General features: G+C 40.3%; 1 protein-coding gene across 1 annotated transcript in view; it reads left to right on the forward strand.

Moving 5' to 3' along the window:
• The window catches only part of CNTN3 (contactin 3), a 183281-nt gene that overhangs the window by 83064 nt on the left and 79545 nt on the right, over positions 1–20672 (forward strand). Inside the window, exon 3 of the mRNA XM_083723483.1 lies at positions 14561–14656. Within this exon, the coding sequence (XP_083579609.1) occupies positions 14561–14656 (96 nt within the window). The remainder of the gene's footprint in view (positions 1–14560; positions 14657–20672) is intronic.

The following is a 20672-nucleotide window of genomic DNA, read 5'->3' on the forward strand; positions in this document are numbered from 1 at the left end:
TGTTTAAGGTGAAGAAACTAGAGAGAAGGAATAAATGGACAGTTCTTTCAATGGACAAATGTAAGATGTGGGATCCCCAAAAGATCTACATTGGATCTAATGTCTTTTGTTTATAAATGATCTCAAGGTAGGGATGAGCAGTGAGGTGCCCAAGTTTGCAGATGACACAAAATTAGTCAATATGGTAATACAATGGTACCTCCGGCTGGCGAAGGGGTCCATTCTGGAGGTCCAGTCAGATCCCGAGGACTGTTTTTGCGCATGCGCGCACAGCGAAACCCAGTAAAATACTTCCGGGTTTGCCGCTTTCGCATCCTGAAGTTTACATAACCAGAGGGTTACGTAACTGGAGGTACTACTGTACTATGAAAGTTTCAGAAATGGCCTTTCCAAGCAGGGGAAATGTCATTAAAATAACAGATGCATTTCGTTGTAAGAAAGTTTGAATTGATCCATGGTGGGGCAAAAATTCTCAACTTTACATCTTTACTGGCAGGGTCTCTGCTGGCAGTGACTGACCAGGAAACAGGTGATATTGAACAAAAAGTAGCTAGCTTTATGAAAATGTGACCCGCACTGTGGCAGTAGTAATTATTATTTTTTAAACCAAATTAGGGATCATTAGGAAAGGAATTGAAAATAAAGCTATCAGTATTGAAAGTGTGACCCTACTTGGAATAGAGTGTACTGTTCCGGCTGCCTCATCTCAAAAGGATAATGTAGAGCTGGAATAGGGGCATAAAAGGGCAAGCAAATTATGAGGGGGCTTGACATGTTTGAGATGTAAAATATTATTGAGAGTGTGGAAAAATGTTAATGCATGCATTTTTGCCCCTTCCTCATCATTGTGGAACCTAGGGTCATCCAATGATACTGGGAAATTCAGGCTTCTTGTAGGCATCTAGTTTAGCCATGTGAGAACAGTATAGAGTGGTACCTCAGGTTACATACGCTTCAGGTTACAGACTCCGCTAACCCAGAAATGTTACCTTGGGTTAAGAACTTTGCTTCAGGATGAGAACAGAAATGGTGGCGGCGTGGCAGCAGCGGGAGGCCCCATTACCTAAAATGGTGCTTCAGGTTAAGAACAGTTTCAGGTTAAGAACGGACCTCCGGAACGAATTAAGTACTTAACCCGAGGTACCACTGTACTGGAATAAATGGGTTTTGCCATGATCCAGCAGGGCTTTTCCTATCCATGTGTTGTTATTTGAACAAGTAATTCCTTAGTGTAGGGCAACATTGGAAAAAAGAGGAAAATAGCATAAAACTGTTCTGAAGAAAACAATATTTACCTAATTATTTGAATGCTAAAGAAAAATATTTCTGTAGGCAATAATTTTAGACTATTCAGTTTTAGAATGTTCAACTGCTATAATGGCTTCTTTTTAAATAGTGTGATAATGTTCATTGTTTGTGACTACATATTATATACCAATTCTGATAGGTAAAAATGAGTGTGAATTGGAGTTACACTGGCCAGCGTATGCATTAGTTTCACAAAGAAAATGTGCTAGCATTTGTTCTAACTAGGGCTACTATATTGCTTATGCATAATCTGAATTGTCAGGAGCATTATTTTCACAGGCTTTTGACAAGATACAGCGCATGCTGTGCTTTCCTCTCTCTGCTGATGCCTTGCCTAGCACTATGTGCTAAGGCATCTTCATTCTTTTTTATGTAACAATATTTTTGCTTTCTGTAGCTCAAGGCTTTTTATTAAATAGCTGTTAACAGTATGCTTCTGAGGATTACACTACCCAGCATGGAGCAATTTAGCTTACGCTAGAGATCAGTCGGTATATAGTAGATTAATTACTTAAGGAATCTGTTTTGATGGCAATAGAAAGATTTTTGATCTCTGGAGTGTTTTATTTTGTTATGTACTTGTCTCTCACTGTGCAAACCTTCTTGGTAGCACTCTGTCTTTTATAGAAGAAACATCAATAGGTAGAAACTAATGAATAGATAAAACAAATCTCCACCATGAATTGTATTGTTGGAACATCTAGATGCCTCATGGGTTCTTTTTGCTTTATTTTCTCTCTCACACCAGAAATAGTTGCTCTGGCAAGATGCAACTTTGTATTCAAACACATTTTTGCAACCACAGAAAGCATGTAAATTATCCAATTTAATGTTCATGATACGTTAAAAGTTTGTCCAAAGACGGCCTCTGCTGTCATCTGTTGGACCTTTCCACATTCTTTGCCCTAATTTTGCTTTCATTTATGTGTGGTGTTATTTTATCAGAAGTGTGACTGCAATTCTCCATTGACCTGTCTTGGTTAAAAGGTTTAGCTATCAGGAAGTTTCCACAGCTATCTGATTGAGCAATATCCAATGTAATGCCAACCAGTGGCGTAGCGTGGGTTGTCAGCACCCGGGGCAAGGCAAGTAATTTGCGCCCCCTAACCCTGGATTTGCGCCCCCTAACCCTATCCCTAACCCTAACCCCCAGATGTTGCGCCCGGTGCGGCCGGCACCCCCTGCACCCCCCACGCTACGCCACTGATGCCAACGAATGCAAAGAACTTCCAGGAGAACAAGCAATGTTGGATCAGGCCAAAGGCCCATCTAGTTTAACATTCAGGTTACTCACTTGCCAACCAGATGTCCATGGGAGTCCACAAAGGAAGACCTGAGTTCTACCCTTTTGAGATTCCCAACAACCTGCTAGTCTTCAATGTCTTTGAGCACTGAAAATCTCATTTCAAATACCTTTTATATCTTTACTGCATAGTGGAGGCAGTTTCCTCTTGAGTGAAGGAAAGTTAATATTAACTTTTAAACTTTGCTGCCATTCCTTAACTTTAGTTTATTTCTCTCCTTTTCAATGGGGTATAAACATTGTTTCTGTTTTTCAGTTAATGTAAGTTCCCTGTAAACTCTCTTACAATGCTATTGCTATGCTTCATGGTTTGGGGTAGTGTTGAATTATTTTCTCATTATCTCTTATGGCTTCTATAACTATTTAGTCAATTTAAATTGGTTAGTTTAAATGGGACATACTTTTAATCCAGATATTCTTGAAACCAATTTGAGTGTTTTAAAACTCATTTATTTAAATTGGTGTTCATAATTACAACAGAGAACAAGCTTTCTTGCAAGGCCTTCGTAAAATCTTGCTTATGGTATCAAATCAACAATCTTGTTGTGTAGACATTGCATTATGATGTGATAGGATATGATATGATATGCTTCAGTTTGTCTGAGTTTATATATATTCACACTATAATGTAAAATTGAATACCATTATGCAATCTAACATTATGCAGGAATCATGTTTTCATTTCACCAGATAAATTACTGGGTAAAGTATTCTTACTAAACTGAGTTGTTGGTATCATGAAACTAGTAATGAAGTTCTTTCCCTCTGGGACAAGATGAGGGGGTTGCGGCTGTACAAGCCCAGGCATTATCAATGACATTTATTAATTTGATCCACCATGTGAACAATAGAGGACTGCTAATTCACTGGATATTCCTGGGCCTTTTGATATACTGACCATAGTATCCTTCTACACTGACTGACTGAGACAGAAATTGGAGCTATTCTGTTCCAATGATTTTCTTCCAGCTTTGCAAATTGGTTTTAGAAGGTGGTGCAGGTAGACAGACCATTGTTCTGCACCATGCTTCTTCTGTTACAGCTTTCTGCAGAGTTCTGCTTTGTTTCTCGAGCTGAGTGGGATCATCCCTTTGTCTGCTATATTTTGGAACAGCCAGTTCCTCCCAATGTCCTGATGTCACACACCTTAATAAACTCAATCTTAATCAAAGTGACTTTTCTGTGGTAGACTCTGCCATGCTAAAATCTTTTGTTTTTCTGCCCAGACTTTTAATGTTAATAAATTTGAAAGTGCTGCTTTAGATCTGACTGTTTTACAGTTGGTTGGTCTGTTTTATGTTTCGTTAAGGAAATTATTTTAAAGATTGCTATTGGTTTACTTGGTGCAATCCATTAGGATATATATTTTAATGATAAAGTCAGGGTATAAACTGCAGAGAGAGATGAGTAAACCAACACTTTTGCTTCAAAATAGTAAAATCTCAAGCATATTGTAAATACTTCTAAAAGAAAAAATCCCAGCTTCAGAAATGTATGAGAGATGAGATTCAGAATGAGGAAATATACAGTGATGAACCCTGCAACATATAGGCCCAGTTTATTAAGCTGCGATATGTATAAGCTTGTGCCCATTTTCTCAATCTAGATGCCATCCTTTCCCTTCTGAAGAAGTATCTGAAGAAGTGTGCATGCACACGAAAGCTCATACCAAGAACTGACTTAGTTGGTCTTTAAGGTGCTACTGGAAGGAATTTTTTTTGTTTTGACTATGGCAGACCAACACGGCTACCTATCTGTAACTTTCCCTTCTCAGAATTTGCAGTTAATCCAAGATCCCTTTGGTTCACCATAAATGCCTGTTAGAACTGAAAAACTTTGGAACCAGTCAGGATTGTAAACTCAAGTTCAAACAGGGGGCGAAAGGCAACAAAATAGGAAATATAAAATCTAATTTGTTTTACATCATGCATCATCAATCCATTTCATTTCCAGGGCTGGAGTGAAGTATGTTCTGATAACGTTAAATAGCTTAAAAAGTAAAGTATATTGCTTAGCCAATGTTTACCCCATGCCGTGAACACTTCTTTTGTAAACTGCTGTGAATGTACTGATGAAAAGAGAGGAAGAACAACATCAACTTGTTTATTGTACACTTCTGCTTTAGCTGATAATGGGCAAAACAGTTAAGCTGTGTGAGTTCGACTTGCTGTGTTTGTTTAAAGGGATTGTTGGTCATCAAGGCAAGCTTCTTTCAACAGCTAACTGGGATGCTAATCAGGAGCTGCGAAAGGAGTGTGGTGTGGTGCCATACCTGTCTCTGCTGAATTATAAATCTGCATGAGGTACAATGCAATTTGACATTTCACACTGCAATTCAATTCCTGCAATCCAATTTCATAATTGCGAACAAATTAGAGTTGAGAAGGAAGAAACGTTACTGGTAAGGCAGGCGATTTATTGTTCAGGCAGCAGAAGGATTACCTGTGCAAACCTCTTGCCTACATTCTAAAATGTTTTCTATGCACATTTTGGAAGATATTTTTCATTCATATATCAAATGTGCACTCACTGAAGCCCTAAAGCAATTTTTGAAGTTATTTCAAATGTCTTCTGATATTTCTGATTTTTTATAACTGAACTTTTAACGCTATTGTTGTTAAACTTTTCAGTGAGGAAAGGGGCTCTTTAGTTTGAGGAAAGAGTAAATTATGAGTAAAGAAGGTAAAGACAGAGGTCTTTCTTCCTCTCTCACAATATTTGAACTCAGAATCATCCAGTGAAGTTGAACGTTAGGCACTTCAGGACACTAAAAGAAGATACACAGATAATTAAACTGTGGAATTCTGTACCAGAAAATGTATTGCTGGCCACCAACTTTTACACATTAAAAGGTTAGATTCACACATGGAGGATAAGACCTTTAATGGCTACTAGTCATTATGGCTGTGTACTCCCTCCTGTATCACAGATGGTATGCCTCTGAACTCCAACTATCGGAGAGCCCAAGTGGGGAAAATGCTATTGTATTAATATCCTGCTTCCTAGAAGCATGTAGTTGACCAATCTAGCAGGGTTCTAGTGAACCTCCATTTACAATGCTACCTTGGTTCCCAGATGGTTTGGCTCCCAAACAAATCAGCTCCCAAACACCGCAAACCCAAAAGTGAGTGTTCCAGTTTGCAAACATTTTTCGTCAGGTGAACGTCCGACGCGGCTTCCGTGGCTTCCTCCAGCCAATCAGAAGCCATGCCTTGGTTTTTGAACCATTTTGGGAGTTGAACGGACTCCTGGAACTGATTAAGTTTGAGAACCAAGGTCCCACTGTATCTCCATGAGTTTTGATTTTTAAACAGTGTTTAATCATCCCTTCCTTCCCTATTTGTTTAGGGTATTATCCAGCTCTCTTCTTTCCTTTCATTTGTGTCTAATACATCTCCTCCAGTTCTTTAGATTATAATTATGGGGACAGGGCTTGATATTTTTAACAGTTGCTTTTATAGAAGTATATTAGCATTAGATTAAGTTTGGGTGATACTTTATAAATAATAATTATTAACTCGCCCACCCCGCAATGAATTGCCAAACTTGTAATAGAAACAAGATTATGTGCTTTGCCTCTTGGGCTTTGCCGCATCAGAAGTATGTAACAAAATGTTGCTGTAAATAACACTGGGCCCATAATATTTATTTATGCAGAATGCTTTCCAGGAAAACTGCTGTGCCACAGCTCATTAGCATTTGAAGGTATTTGTTTGCTTTTTATGTTGCTTTCATCTAGCTGCATAAAGGTGGTTGTGCATACAGATCACCCTCCCTCTAGGCATCAGACCAGACTGGATTTTGTTTTGTTTTGTGTGTGTGTGTGTGTGTGTTGGTAAATGCTTTTTAAGCTAGTGAATCCTTCTATGTAGTCAGTGTCATGCCTTTGTCAAGTAATGTTACCTTGTCTCTAATCAGGTGCACAGGTTATCTCTATATTAGTTGGAATTAAAGGATGCCATTTAGGTGCCAGCTAGGGGAGCCTAAAAAAGAGAGGCATTTCCAATTTAATAGGCCTCTTAAAAACAGCAGCAACAACTTTTGTAGACCTTCGAGATGCTGATTAAGAGGTCACTGTGCCTCTATTTTTGATCTTCACTTAAAATTCCATTCCAAGGATCAGCATATACAGACTACTGTAGCAGAAATAGATTTCTTTCTGGTGAGCCACTTTCCAGGTCTTCAGTTTGCCTTGCCTTACCTATGTGAATAAATGGGCATCTCCCTTGGAAGCCCCCATCTGCCCTTTCCACAATTCATTCAACAATTTATTCTCCATTTGCTCTGCTTTATTTCATTATTTTACACTTTATTATTTCATGTTTAACTACCCAAGCTAGCAGGCAGGGTTGCTCATATTCCTTGATTCTCATATAAGGCTCCTCGCCTTTTCACAGTTGCATGACACAAGCAGCAATCTACTTTTCCATTTCCTCGCTGTGAGGATATGGTGACTGAGCAGCCACTCCCACCATAGCAACAGGCAGAGGTTCACTGCCATTGCCATTGCCATCTGCAGCTACACATGTCAACCTATAATGCAAAAATAGTCAGGCACAGCTCTACCATTAGGTAGAATGAGGTGGCCGCTGCAGACAACAGATGCTGGAGAAGACCCAGGGGCAGGAACATGCTGGAAAACAGCTGTATTTTCCATATGGTCAGTCCTGCACCTCATAGGCTATCCCGTTGCCCACAGGTAAGGTGGGGGATGCTGTCCCACCACCTGTCAGATTAAAATGCTTGGGTGGCTTCTGTACAAGGAATGGGGGCATGTGCACCACCTTGTCCTTCTCCCACGGAAGCAAAACGCCCTGAAAATGACAAACAAGCTATCACCCAAGTGTGTCACATTCAGAACTGCATTCCCCAAGATGCCATGTGAAAGAAAGAGGCACAATGCATTCAGAAATTTATGTGACTCCTGCTTCATGGAAGGTCCTGGTAGAGGACAATTTGTGGAATGGGGGAAAGTGGAAAATGACTGGAGCAGATAGACAAATGGACTAATAATAATAATAATAATAATAATAATAATAATAATAATAATAATAAATACCCCACCCAGCTGGCTAGGTTTCCCCAGCCACTCTGGGCGGCTTCCACCAAATATTAAAAACAATACAGCATCAGACATTAAAAACTTCCCTAAACAGGCCCCCTTCAGTTGTCTTTTAAAAGTAAAATAGTTGTTTATTGCCTTGACATCTGCTGGGAGGGTGTTCCACAGGGCGGGTGCCACTCTCGAGAAGGCCCTCTGCTTGGTTCCCTGTAACCCCACTTCTCGCAGTGAGGGAACCACCAGAAGGCCTTGGCGCTGGACCTCAGTGTCCGGGCTGGATGATGGGGGTGGAGATGCTCCTTCAGGTATACAGGACCAAGGCCATTTAGGGCTTTAAAGATCAGCACCAATACTTGTGCTCAGAAATGTACTGGGATAACGAAATGAAAAAGGAGAATCACCATTGTCTATAACTGCAATATGTGACACAACATATGTTATGGAAAAAGTCGCCCCCCCCAAAATCACTTTTAAAAGGAATGGAGATGAAAAATATAGACTGCAATAAAAGATCCTAAAATGTGAAAACTTCTATTTGTTTTGTACTGCCTACAATGTTATAGGACCTTCTTCTTCTCTGCTGTTCTCCCAATCTTTAAGTATTCTTTTAAAATAGTTTTTATTAAGATTCTCTTGCGTTACAAAAATGTATACATCATCTCTGTTTTCAGATAATAAAGTCCTTTCTTGGTTATATTCAGTGTGAGACATTAATGTGGTAGATGGTATAAGGTTGGGGGATGTTATGTACCGAAGTTCTCACCCTGGGCCAGCAGGGGGATACTGTAGAGAGTTTTCACTCAGGTCCACATATGCAAATAAGGGATCAAAAGTGACGTTCAGTGATTGGATAGTTACAGAAAATGGTTACTGTTGCGTTCTAGTGGAGCTATATATAAGCAGGCTGGCTGAACCCTTCAGTTCAGTTCTCTTCTGGCCTGTGAATAAACAAGAGCTGTTTGAAGAATCGCTGCGTCGTTTGATATGTTCACCCACAACTTAACAGGGGAGAAGAGAGGGGAGTGGTAAACTTTCATTCTTTTACATAGTGTATGTGAAAGTTTTTCACGGCAGCATCACGTGGGTAGGTTCTCTTTCTATTCATTTATTAGTTTTCATTGGCGGTGAGAGAACATTGTTTAGCTTCCTACAGATTTTCTGGCAATGGTCAACTAAGTTTTTCTCAAAGTAAATTCATTAAAATTAATGGACCTTAGTTTATCAAATCAATTAATGGAATGTGTCTACTCTGAATAGGTCTACCATAAGGTTATATCTGACCAAGTCATCAAGTTAGTGCAAGGACTTCCTCTTGCAGATCAGAACTTCTCTTCTCACCACAAATTTGTTGTAGGGGTTACCCTAACCCTCCATAACAGATTTGGGGGTGCATACGGAGGAAGGGAGAGGAAGTTCCATTCTGCAAACAGAAGTTTTTGCACAAACCAGGTGACTGTGTTTTGAGTTGTGCACAACATTTACTACTCTCTTTGCAAGTTCACCAAGTAGGAATATGTAAACCTTAATAGAGTATGATGCCTATTTTTGCCATTTATGCTGCAGTTTAAACACATTTGTGCCTGCTTCTCATGTAAAATAAGATGCTGTCTTCAAGCAACTGAATCCCATTTTTGTGTGCTATTTCATAACACTGGCATATGCATTCCAAATAAGCAATACTAAATTCAGTACTAAAGGAAATGTAAAGTGGAGATATATGTTTTGATGGAAAAGGAAATGAAATTACTATTTCAGAATCTTGGAACGTATACAGCTTCTTTCTTCGGTTGTTGTTAATTTTAAATGTCCTTCAATTTTCCAAGCTGTAAAATAGCAATAACATTTCTATCTCTTTTTGAGAATCCGGTTTTAGGACCTTGGTTTTCTGCCCAGTCATTCCATTTTTATAAAAGAAGAAACACACACCTACCTAAGCACCATTGCTGATAATGAACAGTTTTTACCACTTCAGAATTATTTCCCCTGAAATTACAATCTTAAATCACTGCTCATATTTAGGCATATCTTCCATCATTTGCCATATGGAAAAAGATACACTTGTTTTCCATTATGGACAGAACTGCTTCCGTACTTGAAGGAGAGACTAGTTGTTTCACTATCAAACCATTCCCAGTGTTTCAGAAAGCCCCAGCACCATCAAGGAAATCAGTTCTAGATCTCCAGAAGCTGTAATTTATTATGACTATTATTATTGGGTGACATTCAGTGAGGCCCACCTGATGTTGCAATGGACTTCTGCTTACGTTACAAGGTTTCCCCCTCTTCTCCATCAACCCCTGCACACCCTCAAAATCTTGTCTAGAGAGGTGTGTGCTATGGACTGCAGCGGGGGAATGAAAGTCCACTCACTTAGAGTTTGGATATCACTCTGCATTTTTAAAAATATTTATAACCTGTTTTTGTCTGTTGATATCAGGGTCAGATACAGAACATAAAATGAACCATGCATCAATTAACTATGCAACAATAAAAACATAATTAAAACAAACGGAGGCATACCCTAGAGTGCCAGCAATCCAAATTATTAAGATAGAAGATATTCTAAGACTTGGCAATGGAGCCTGGGCTGCTGTTAACTGATGAGAGATAAATTACAGTATTTACTTTTCAAGTCCCATTCAGTTTCCATATACAGGTTCAAAAACACCAGGTGGAAAGATAGAGCAATTGTTTGTTTGATCTCAGCAAACACCTTATTCCAAAACTGAGCTGGAGCTAAAATGATAATATTATTTTGTAGTCATACATCTATAAAAGGAGACCATTCTATTAAAAATATTCTTCTGTTACAACATGGTTGCATACCATAGTTCTACTTATTTAGTTTGCTAGTTAGATACAGTGGTACCTCAGGTTACATATGCTTCAGGTTACATACGCTTCAGGTTACAGACTCCGCTAACCCAGAAAATAGTACCTCTTGTTAAGAACTTTGGTTCAAGATGAGAACAGAAATCGCACGGCGGCGGCACTGTAGCAGTGGGAGGCCCCATTAGCTAAAGTGGTGCTTCAGGTTAAGAACCGTTTCAGGTTAAGAAGAGACCTCCGGAATGAATTAAGTACGCAACCAGAGGTACCACTGAAAAGTGACCACCTTTCAGTGATCCCCCCCCCCAAAAAAAAACATCAGACATTCTGGAAAGTGTTAACTATTCTCACATTTTGCAAGGACTGTGACTGCCCCATTGGACAGAGAGGGAGTTTGGGTATGGGGAGCAGGGCATGCTGGATATTGCAGGTTGCCTAGTGATGGGAAGATGCCAGGGAGACTCATCTCAAGGGGGCTTCTCACCAAAGCTACACCTTCCATCTCCAAAGGCTTAATAGAAGCCCTTCCCATAGTCCTTGACAAAACTACCCGCTCCCTATACTCCTCCCCAAAGCTGCTCCCCCCCATGCTCTTTTCCAAAACCTCCCCTCCTCAAGCTCTCCAAAACAACCCAATCCTCTCCTTTTAGACTTCTCCCAACTTCCACTGCCTCTGGTTCCTCCTCCTTCTGATGCTGCTGTGATAACCCATCAGGTCTGAGACCCTAGTTTGTCATCCTACTGTAGTTTGAAGTGTCTCCTGTTGGTGATCACTCAAATTGCAGCATGTCAACATCCTTAGGAAAATATATATTAGGAAAGAAACACTGCACAGAAGGGGAAAACTAGGACAGTTGCACACAGGTACAAAGGTATGATCAGGGAATCACAGGCAGCTGGAGGAGAGGACAGAGGGTGAAGAAAGAGCTGTGAGTGGAATGAGGTCCTCCTCCCATCCTTTGGGCCTGGGAAACTCAACAAACCTGCTGTCCCTGGAACTGGGTGTGGAGAGTGCAGCTGAATTGGACACAGCTGTAGGCAGCCTGAGAAAGTCCCATCTACCTGCCCATAAAAAGCAAGTCTAGAGTGAGAGACTAGGGTGATGTCCACTGTTTCCAGGTACTCTTCTCATTCTCAGACCTTTGTGAGTGAGCTGAGAGTTTGTTGGACCCGGGGTGAGAACCCAAAGGCTGAGAGAGAGTGTTAGAAGGAAAATTAATTGATACCAATTTTTAATATTTGTAACTTTGTTTTAATGTAGCTTTTTATATGTAATTGTACATATTTCTAATATTTTCATTATATATTTCATTAGGTACCAGGCAAAAACATTCCTTTTCAACCAGGCCTTTGGTTGAGTTAATTGACATCCTATGCCCTTTTAAAATTGGAGGGGGTGTGTTGGGGCAAATTAGGTTGTTGTTTTTATTTTGATTGTGTATTTTGTGGTTTTATATTTTGATTTTGTACTGTGAACCGTCCTGAGACCTCCGGGTATAGGGTGGCATATAAATTAAATAAATTAAATAATAATATGTTGTCTGTTGTTGTTTCAGTTTTCTGTACCGGTTAGAGATATTTTTAATAGAAAAATAGGAATTAAAGAATAAAAAATAATCAAATATGTTTCCATCTTTGCTTTGTGCATTTGTGCATTCCAGATGAAACCTGCAACTATGAAGGAATTAAGAGTGCTTGCTAAAATGATATATTACACTAGTAATGCTTTGCATTTTACTAACCCTATTATCAAGAGCTCACAAGTGTGTTATTTATGTGTTATTTATTTAGTTAGCTATTCTAAAAGCTTTAAAATAACTGGATGAGGTTGCAGTACACCAGCAGTGGTGTGATTGCATTCAACAGTTTGTTCTTTAGAATAATGAGGCATCGAAATGCCAAATTGCTGTTGTTTAAGTGGCTTCGGTGAACATCTGCTGTTGCTTTTTAAAAAGTGTTGGGAGAGACTTTACATTGCACAGAATAACTATTTTTGGTCACTCCACCATTTTCATTATGTGTTGTTGGAAAGATAGTTTACTTTGAAGTGTCCTTCGGGTGCATCATTGAACATCTGTACCTGAGTAGCTATGCTTTATATAACTGTAAACAAAAATACAGGCTGTTGAAAGTGTTGCTGCCTGGCAGTTCTCTGACCTGATTGAATTGAATGTACCTCCCTTTACTCTAGTTTATAATTTGGAGAAAACAGAGGCTGTATGAGTGTGTCTGTGGCGGGGTGACATGCCCCAATAAACATGGGGAAATGTGCAGTATATATGGAGACATCTAGATGAGAAGTGCACTAGAGGTATTTTAGGAAAATAGCTGGCTTGGTCCTTTAATCCTTATGAGTGCCTAGGCTGTTCAGCTGAGCACCATAGTCCATATTTTGAAATAGCATATTTTCCCCCTATCAATTTACATCTCCCCTGTCCTACTCCCCCCCCACCTCCCGCTTGTATCCTATACTAATTTATGTTAAAGCATTATAACTTTTAAAAATGCATATACGTGTGCGCTCTCTCTCTCATGACACATTGTTGTATGCAGTGCTAATCCTACTCAGAGTAGACCCACTGAAATTAATAGACCTGGCTGGCCTATGTTAATTTCAGTGGGTCTACTCCCAAGTAGTACTTGTTGGATACAATATTAAAATAATAAGCAGACATAAAACCATTCCCAACCATAGCAGGAAAGCAAATAAGATGCAGTATGCCCACACAGTATAGTTAGCATAAAACTGGAATGTGCAACTTACAAAATACCATGGCCTGCTTTTTACAAGAAAATGCTGTTATCTCTTTCTAAGCAATATCGCTTATGTTTTAAATAATCTGATAATAAATTTCTTTTTCTTTCATTCTTTTTACTGCCTGATTTTTAAAATTTGCTTCAGGACAGTATAAACGTAGGCTTTAAGAAACGGTGTTCAGAAAACTCTGCCAGACTTTATTCTGGTTATGGCCAACAATTATAAGTGACACTGGAAAACACTCGAGTTTTTCTTCTGTGAGTTACCAAACTTCCCAAAACTTTAGCTCGCAATTGTTACTGCTTTAGCAGCAGCTGGTGTTCCAGTGTTGAGGGAGATGTGATCTATCTCTCCATCTTCCTACTCTTCTGTCTAGGCCCTGGAAAATATACCGTATTGTTCTGTGTATAAGACGTCCCCTATTTTAAGAAAATGGGGGGGGGGGGATGGCCCAGAGTTGTTGAGCTTTTTGGGGCAAGGGTTGCCCAGAGTTGTTGAGCTTTTGGGGGATGCAAAAAATCACTCACCAGACTGACAAACGCTGCCAATCGCACATGTCACAAGCAAAGAAGCGTCTGCCCGTTCACCAGCCAGCAAACGTACACACCCAGTTGACCTAGCAGCAGCCCTTGCCACATCCAAAAATCACCCACCCAGTCGCCGCAGCTTCAGCCAATCCAAGGCAGATCTTATTGCAGCCACCCAATCGCCACTGACAAGCTCCTGCTTGCGGCTGCAACCAATCGCCCATCCCCCCTCTGCACTATCCATGTATAAGATGAGCCCTGATTTTGAACATTATTTTAGAGTAAAAAAAGCTTGTCTTATACACGGAAAAGTATGGTAATTTTCCTGGATGTTAATATGGTTATTAAGTGCCCCGGGGACGCTCCAGGTGCCCAGAATGATGTCATATCAGTGTTCTAGGTGGTAGGGAGAAGGAACAAGGGAAGGAAGGAGAGACTCCCTTACCGCTTTGCCGCTACCATCACCACATCCTGCCGCACCTAGCTAAATAAGTGAATGGGCGGAAGTGGGAAGGAGGAGAGGCAAGTGTTGTGACTTGCTGAGGTTTGCTCTTTTACTGAACCAATGACTGATGAACCCCTAGTAATAATGGACATTATGTAGAAGCATTTCATGTGGAATTGGCTCCCCATGACCAATTATCTCATTGAAATTAATGGGGAAACTACCATTTTTAGGACAAAGCGTACTGAAACAAAAACCTTGCTCTTTTTGTTGATATCTGTTTGCTAACACGTTTATTTCCCTTCTTTTGGAAAAATAAAATAAACAGATCTTGAAAACTTAAAGACAAAAATGAGAAGCACTGTGTCTGTGCGAGAAGGACAAGGGGTTGTTCTGCTGTGTGGGCCGCCAACTCATTCTGGAGGTAAGAAATGTTTGGAAATATTAGTACTCTTCTCTGTGGCGGTAAAAAAAATAAAGACAAATACTGAATGGTTGCAGTATATTCAGGAGGAAATGTTATTCATGCTATGAAGTCAGACTATCGGTGTTTGCATTGGCCTATGCTGCTCTGAAAGCATGCATTTCAGAATCAAATTAGGCATGACCTAATTTGGCATCATTTGTGTCTTTCATCCTTGTGTGTTGATTTTTATTAAATAAACAAATAGCTGGAATTGAAAGGGGTGGGAAATTTCCCCCCATTGTAAATAGGTGGAATGGGACATTCTTGGATTGGGATTACATTGGGGGGGGGGGCTTTAAGCCTCCTCCTCAATGCTGTGGTGCAAAACTGGCTAGTTATTCCTTTTTTTGTGGGGGGGGGGTGACAGGGGCTTCCATCTAAATAAGTTTATTCTTACTGGTTTCAGAAATGCAAACTCTGTTCCCCCCTTCAGATTACTTGAATCTAAAATGCTTGCCACCACTTCAAAACAGGCAGTGGCAAATCTAGCAAAAAGAATGAGGCTCCCCCCCCCCTTTTTTTGTGCTCCCACCTTCTGCCTGCTGAATGGGCCGGCAAGAGTGCTGTCAGTGGACTATCCACAGACATAACCCAGCAAAAAGCCCTGAAACTGGGCATTCCAGGAGTGGGGTGGGCTGAGCCAGCCTTGGATCCACTAGATCTGGAGCTGGTCATGTGTTGGCAGTGGAGTTGATTGCTGCACCAGCCTGTAGCCTCGGTTGGTCTGCTTGTCTTTCCCTTCCCATCTTCCATCATGGCTGCCATGTGTGGCAGGGCTACAGATATTGGGGTAGCCCAAATATTCTGCAAAACCCCACCAGCTGTTAGGGGAAGGGAGTTTGGATTACATTCTAAAAGTCATAATGGATTTTAAGGCCTACAGAAGCTTAGCGTCTTAAAAAGTGCTCGCTGGTTTTCTGTTTCTTTTTTTCGCACATTAGTCAGGGCCACATATCTAAAAATAGCTCAGGTGAGATTTCCAAACATATGGACATCAAATGTTTTCTTTTTAAGCATAATACATTTTTCTTAAATTATATTTGCCATGGGGACCATAAGATTATTCCATGCCACTAAGTAACAGAATTCAAGCCAGACATAGTGAATTATTGAACACCAGATCAAGATCAAAATAGGTCTGCTAGTGCAGCATTTTATTTTACTTTATTTTTGATCACAAAGTGTGAAAACGTATCCTGATAAATATATAGTTGGCAATATCCTGGTCAGGTTGTATTAAAAGTCACTTTGTTTACATTCAAGAAATTGTAAATTGGTTTATGATTTGGAGTAACGTATGAGGCAGAAGCTCACACAACTGTGCTGATGCACCTCTGTGAACAAAATATACTTCCTTGTTCATGGCAGCTGCTGCAGCTTTGTTAAAAGAATGCTTGCTCATCACGTGTTGCACTGCTCATTTGGGAACATCGCTTGCATGAGTAAAGTTCAGAAATAAGCTGTAATTAGCTCCACAAACAGAAGTCCATTTGTGCAATACAACAGACACAAGGCTTTGTGGGATATTCTGTGATACAATTCCCCCCCCCCCCCAGTATCTGCAAGTTTTCTCGGTCATTGTAAGCTCATAAGATACAATACATATAATAAATAAATAAATATAATAACAAATATTCAGGAGAAGAAAAGCCTAAGGAGTAAACCCTACACAAATCCAGAGTAGAGGCCCTAAGGCAGTTGGATGGCACCTTGTACGCCTCCTTCCAGCAACTCCTGCAGCCAAGCTGTTGCCAAAAATATTGCTCTGCTTTCCTTTGGACCATATCAGTGAGACCAAGAGGGAGTTCTTATTATCTGGGCAACCCAGGACTTACATCCGCACTGCCCACACTTGTACCTTCTCTGTTCCTAATACAGCTGTTTGACTTTAGCCCGGGAAACACGCTTCATTGTCTCTCAAGAGAGATGGATGCCAACATATAATATAGGCCAGGGGTGGGAAACCTGTGACCCTTCAGATGTTGATAGGCCTACATCCATCACCCCCAACCAGTATGATGCATGATCAAGGATGATAGGAACTGCAGTCCAGCAGCATCTTCATGTTACCCAATCATAACATAGACAGCAATCACGGGTAGATATAGCTGATTTTCTTAGTGTGATTGTTTAAGATAATCTTTCTCCCCACTAAATCTTTTCCCCACTATATTAGGCACCAATATATTGATTTCTACAGAACCTGATCTGTGTTTTATCTTTCAGGAGTGCCAAACAAATTTTATCTTTCAGGAGTGGAAGGCAAATGCTGATAACGAATAATTAAAGTGACATAACCTACTTCATTTGGTATAGTTTAAATTGTCACAGGTTGTTTTATTGACAACCTCTGTAATGAGCTACAGTCTCCTGCAAGTTGTAAAGTGAAAAACATTGATGACAACTTAATGGGATATTTGGAGAAAACCTATAGATAATGAAGTAGACTTTGTTTCGTAACTGAAACTTGGTGTACTTAGTGTCAGTTCAGGCACCAAGTACAGCCTTTATTGGTTGGTTCATTTTAAACTTTTGTAGCCACCCTTCCATTTCACAACTTCCAAGACAGGAATCTAGGAAGCTGCCTTGTACCAAGTCATATATATGCTATAAGAGCCACTATCCTGTAATATTACATATGAGCTTGTTCTACTGATGAAGCCTAGGATGGCAAAACAAGGCTAATATTCCGGAAATCCTTGTCTTAGACTCTGTGAAAGGATTCTGTGGAACTGTAACAACCCTTCATGTGGATTATTGGACTCTATGAACAGACAGGTGGAATAGATACTTATACATGTATGGACCTTATGCATGAACTGACTAGAGAATGAACTGATCCACTGGGTCTTCTGCTTTTTTCATTGAACTTTATGAGACTTCCATTGAAATCTACAATTTGATGCAATGAATAGTATACCTTATTTATTCAAAAGTACAGCCGGTTACGGCTTGTGTGTTTATTCAGCATCCTCTTTCCAGCAGAATGTGGAAGCCTGTAAGTAGGAAGTGGAAACAGCAGTGTTTCTCATTGTCTCACGCCCAGCCCAGTCTCATCTCCTGAATAAGGGGTGTTTGGTCCCTTGCTGCTTTATAGGAAGAGAGCAGTACCAAACCCTTGGCAGAAACAGCAGGGTGAAGTTCTGTTTCAAAAGCCTTATCTGAAGCCCTGCTGGCTATCTCTGGCCATCAAATGTGGCTGCTTGTTAGCTTTCCAGCTCCAGGGTTGCACTGGCCCATGTAGGTGTTGGCCTATGGCATGTGCCAAACGAGTGCAGCTCCACAAGTGTGTAGGTTCGTGGCAGTGCAGTTTTGTGCTGGAAGAAATTGAGACCGACTCCAACTCTCCAGTCATTTCAGTCCTTTACTGACAGGTCCAAAGCCTTAAGGCAGTTTCACTATATAGAGGCTTCCACTAGATCCCTAGTAGAAGGTGCAGGCTTCGAATGCAAAGCAAGGGCACCTCACAGCATACATACAGCACAGAGTTCAGTATCAATCTGGCAATGTACAGCCCCCTCTTAATATACCCAATAATGACCACACCAGTTGCCAGGTCACAGTGACCTACTTGGCTGGTTGTCAGGTCAGTGACCTTCAAACACTAAATCACAAGACCTGCAAGATAAGAGAAGCACATGCACCAGATTTTCCTTAACAGCAGTTAAAGGAACCTCAACAGTTGCATGGGAAGCTGTTATCTGCCGCCCTGCCCCACCTCACCCCCATAGCAACCTGATGCTGGATACTGCATGTGGAAACACCGCTGGTGCTGTTTTTTTCCATGGCTCATCTTGTCTCAGCCCCTCCAGCAGCAAAAATCAGCAGGTGGAGATTGGTGTGCTCTTCAGCTTGCTTGTACTTTCCTAACTTCCTGTATACATTCTAACTGAGCTTATATTGTCTTGGTTTTAAATGGTCTTCCAGCATTCTGATTTCTCCATCTTTGTCTCTTCCCTTTCATTTGATCCTTTCATTTTTGACAGGTTTTTTCGCCTTTGAAATTAAATAAGATAGAGTTTAATTGCATGAATGTTTTGAAACATGCAGGCCACTAGAGCTGTAATTGCCAGTCCTCTATGTTAAGTGCCAATCATTCTCTATCAAGTGCACTTGCTTTTGACACTTAAGTCAGTGGGCCTGAGTTAGTTTAAGTGAATCCATTCTAATACTTAGTGCTTTGTACCCTAGGTTTCTATTAATATATTTAAAGCATAAGTATCCCTAATACAAATTCCACTTGCCTTTACAACTGTTTTGGGGAGTTATCTATAAGCAACAGACAGTGGCATATCTTTTTGCCATGTGTTCCTATAGATAGATGGCTGTCAATCATCTACCTAATAACATCATGTGTGAATATGTGCACTGACTTTTAAGCTTTGGACTTATTCAGAAAACTCTTGTGTGAGGTGCCAAACAGAAGCTGATACAAAAAAGCAGGATGATATTACTAAGCACTGCAATCCAAAAAAAAACACATGGTGAAAGGTGAGAATTATTTCGTAATCCACAGATGGGATCTTACTAACACCCACACTAGAAAGCCGTTTGTTCACTGAAATGCTTTTGCAGGAAGAGACAATTTGAAGATAGTTTCCCCCTCCTTTTTGAAAACGAAACTCTCCAATAACCATTTGGACAGCTATTGGTCAGGATATCTGTCGAAGAAAAGAAGGCAACCAGTATCTAATGATGGGTGAATTCCGTTAATTTTGAAATCTCAAGTATGTGTGTTTTAAAGAACTTGGGGGGGGGGTGTCTTTTCTCCAAGAATACTAAACTGACTTGTAATGTTGGTTTCATTTTATTAAACTGATACGTTTTTGTATGTTTGTGATTAGCCAAGTGACAAATAAGCCATAACTATGGGGAAACAATGCAGAACCTGTAATAAAAGCTTTTGCACATGATGTTGGCCCTTGCACTGGGGAGGTTTCTAGAGCTTCATCAGATAAGCTCCTGGGCTACAAAGCCTTTTAACCCCTTGATAGCTTCCCTGGGCCTGCCCATCAATTTTTGAAGTCTTTAAAGTTTCCCACTGCAGCTGTTTACTTAGTACCTCTTGAGCAGTAAGTCATGTCTACAAATTGAACTATGTTATTGGTTTTTATTATTTTAGTTTGTGATTTATTATCTGCCCTTCAGTTTTAAAATGAAGGGCTAGTTACAATAACATGGTTGTATAATTTAAAATCAGATAAAAGTATTTAAATAAAAATAAATGCAATTTAAATAAGAACAAATGCAGTTTAAATCCAAGAATAGAGGTAGACATGAAAACACATCTCAGCTATCAAAGGCTGAGGGTAAAGAGGTTCATCTTTAGTACCTGACCAAAACAATATAGTGAAGATGGCCAGACGAGCCTCTGTGAGGAGGAAATTCCACAATTTAGCTGCTGCCAATTTAGGTGCTCTCAAGGGCCGTCACTCCCTGTAGTTCTTAGGGTATTGGAGCTACCTAAAAGCCCTCCTCCGTCAGTCATAACACCCAAGAGGGTCTGCAGGGAAGGAAATGGTGCTTCAGATATTTGAGGCCTCTGTCATTTAAGGCTTTGAACACCTTGAATTGGGCCCAGAGATAAATTGGCAACCAATGCAGCTCTTGTAATACGTGGGTTAAAAGAAGTTCAAAATGGAACCCTGCTCACTGCATTTTGGTCCACCTGAAGCTTCAGAGTGGTCTTCGGGGATAGCCTAATACTGTTTAGAGGCAATAATCCAATCAGAAAGTTACCAGATTGGTACCAGAGTACCAGAGTACAGTGGCGAAGTCATCTCTTTCCAAAAGAGACCATCACTGGTGAACCAGCTGGAGCTGGAAATAGGCACTCCTAGCCACCAAGGACATCTGAGCCTCCAGGTGCAATGCACTTTAAAATAATTACCTCTGCATGTGCAGACCTTTGTTTTACATTCCAAGCTGTAGAAGAACTTTGAAGGAAATAATATCCTATTTAAACTGGCTTTAC

This window comes from Podarcis gaigeae (assembly GCF_964106915.1).
Source record: "Podarcis gaigeae genome assembly, chromosome: 2".
Classification (NCBI taxonomy): domain Eukaryota; kingdom Metazoa; phylum Chordata; class Lepidosauria; order Squamata; family Lacertidae; genus Podarcis; species Podarcis gaigeae.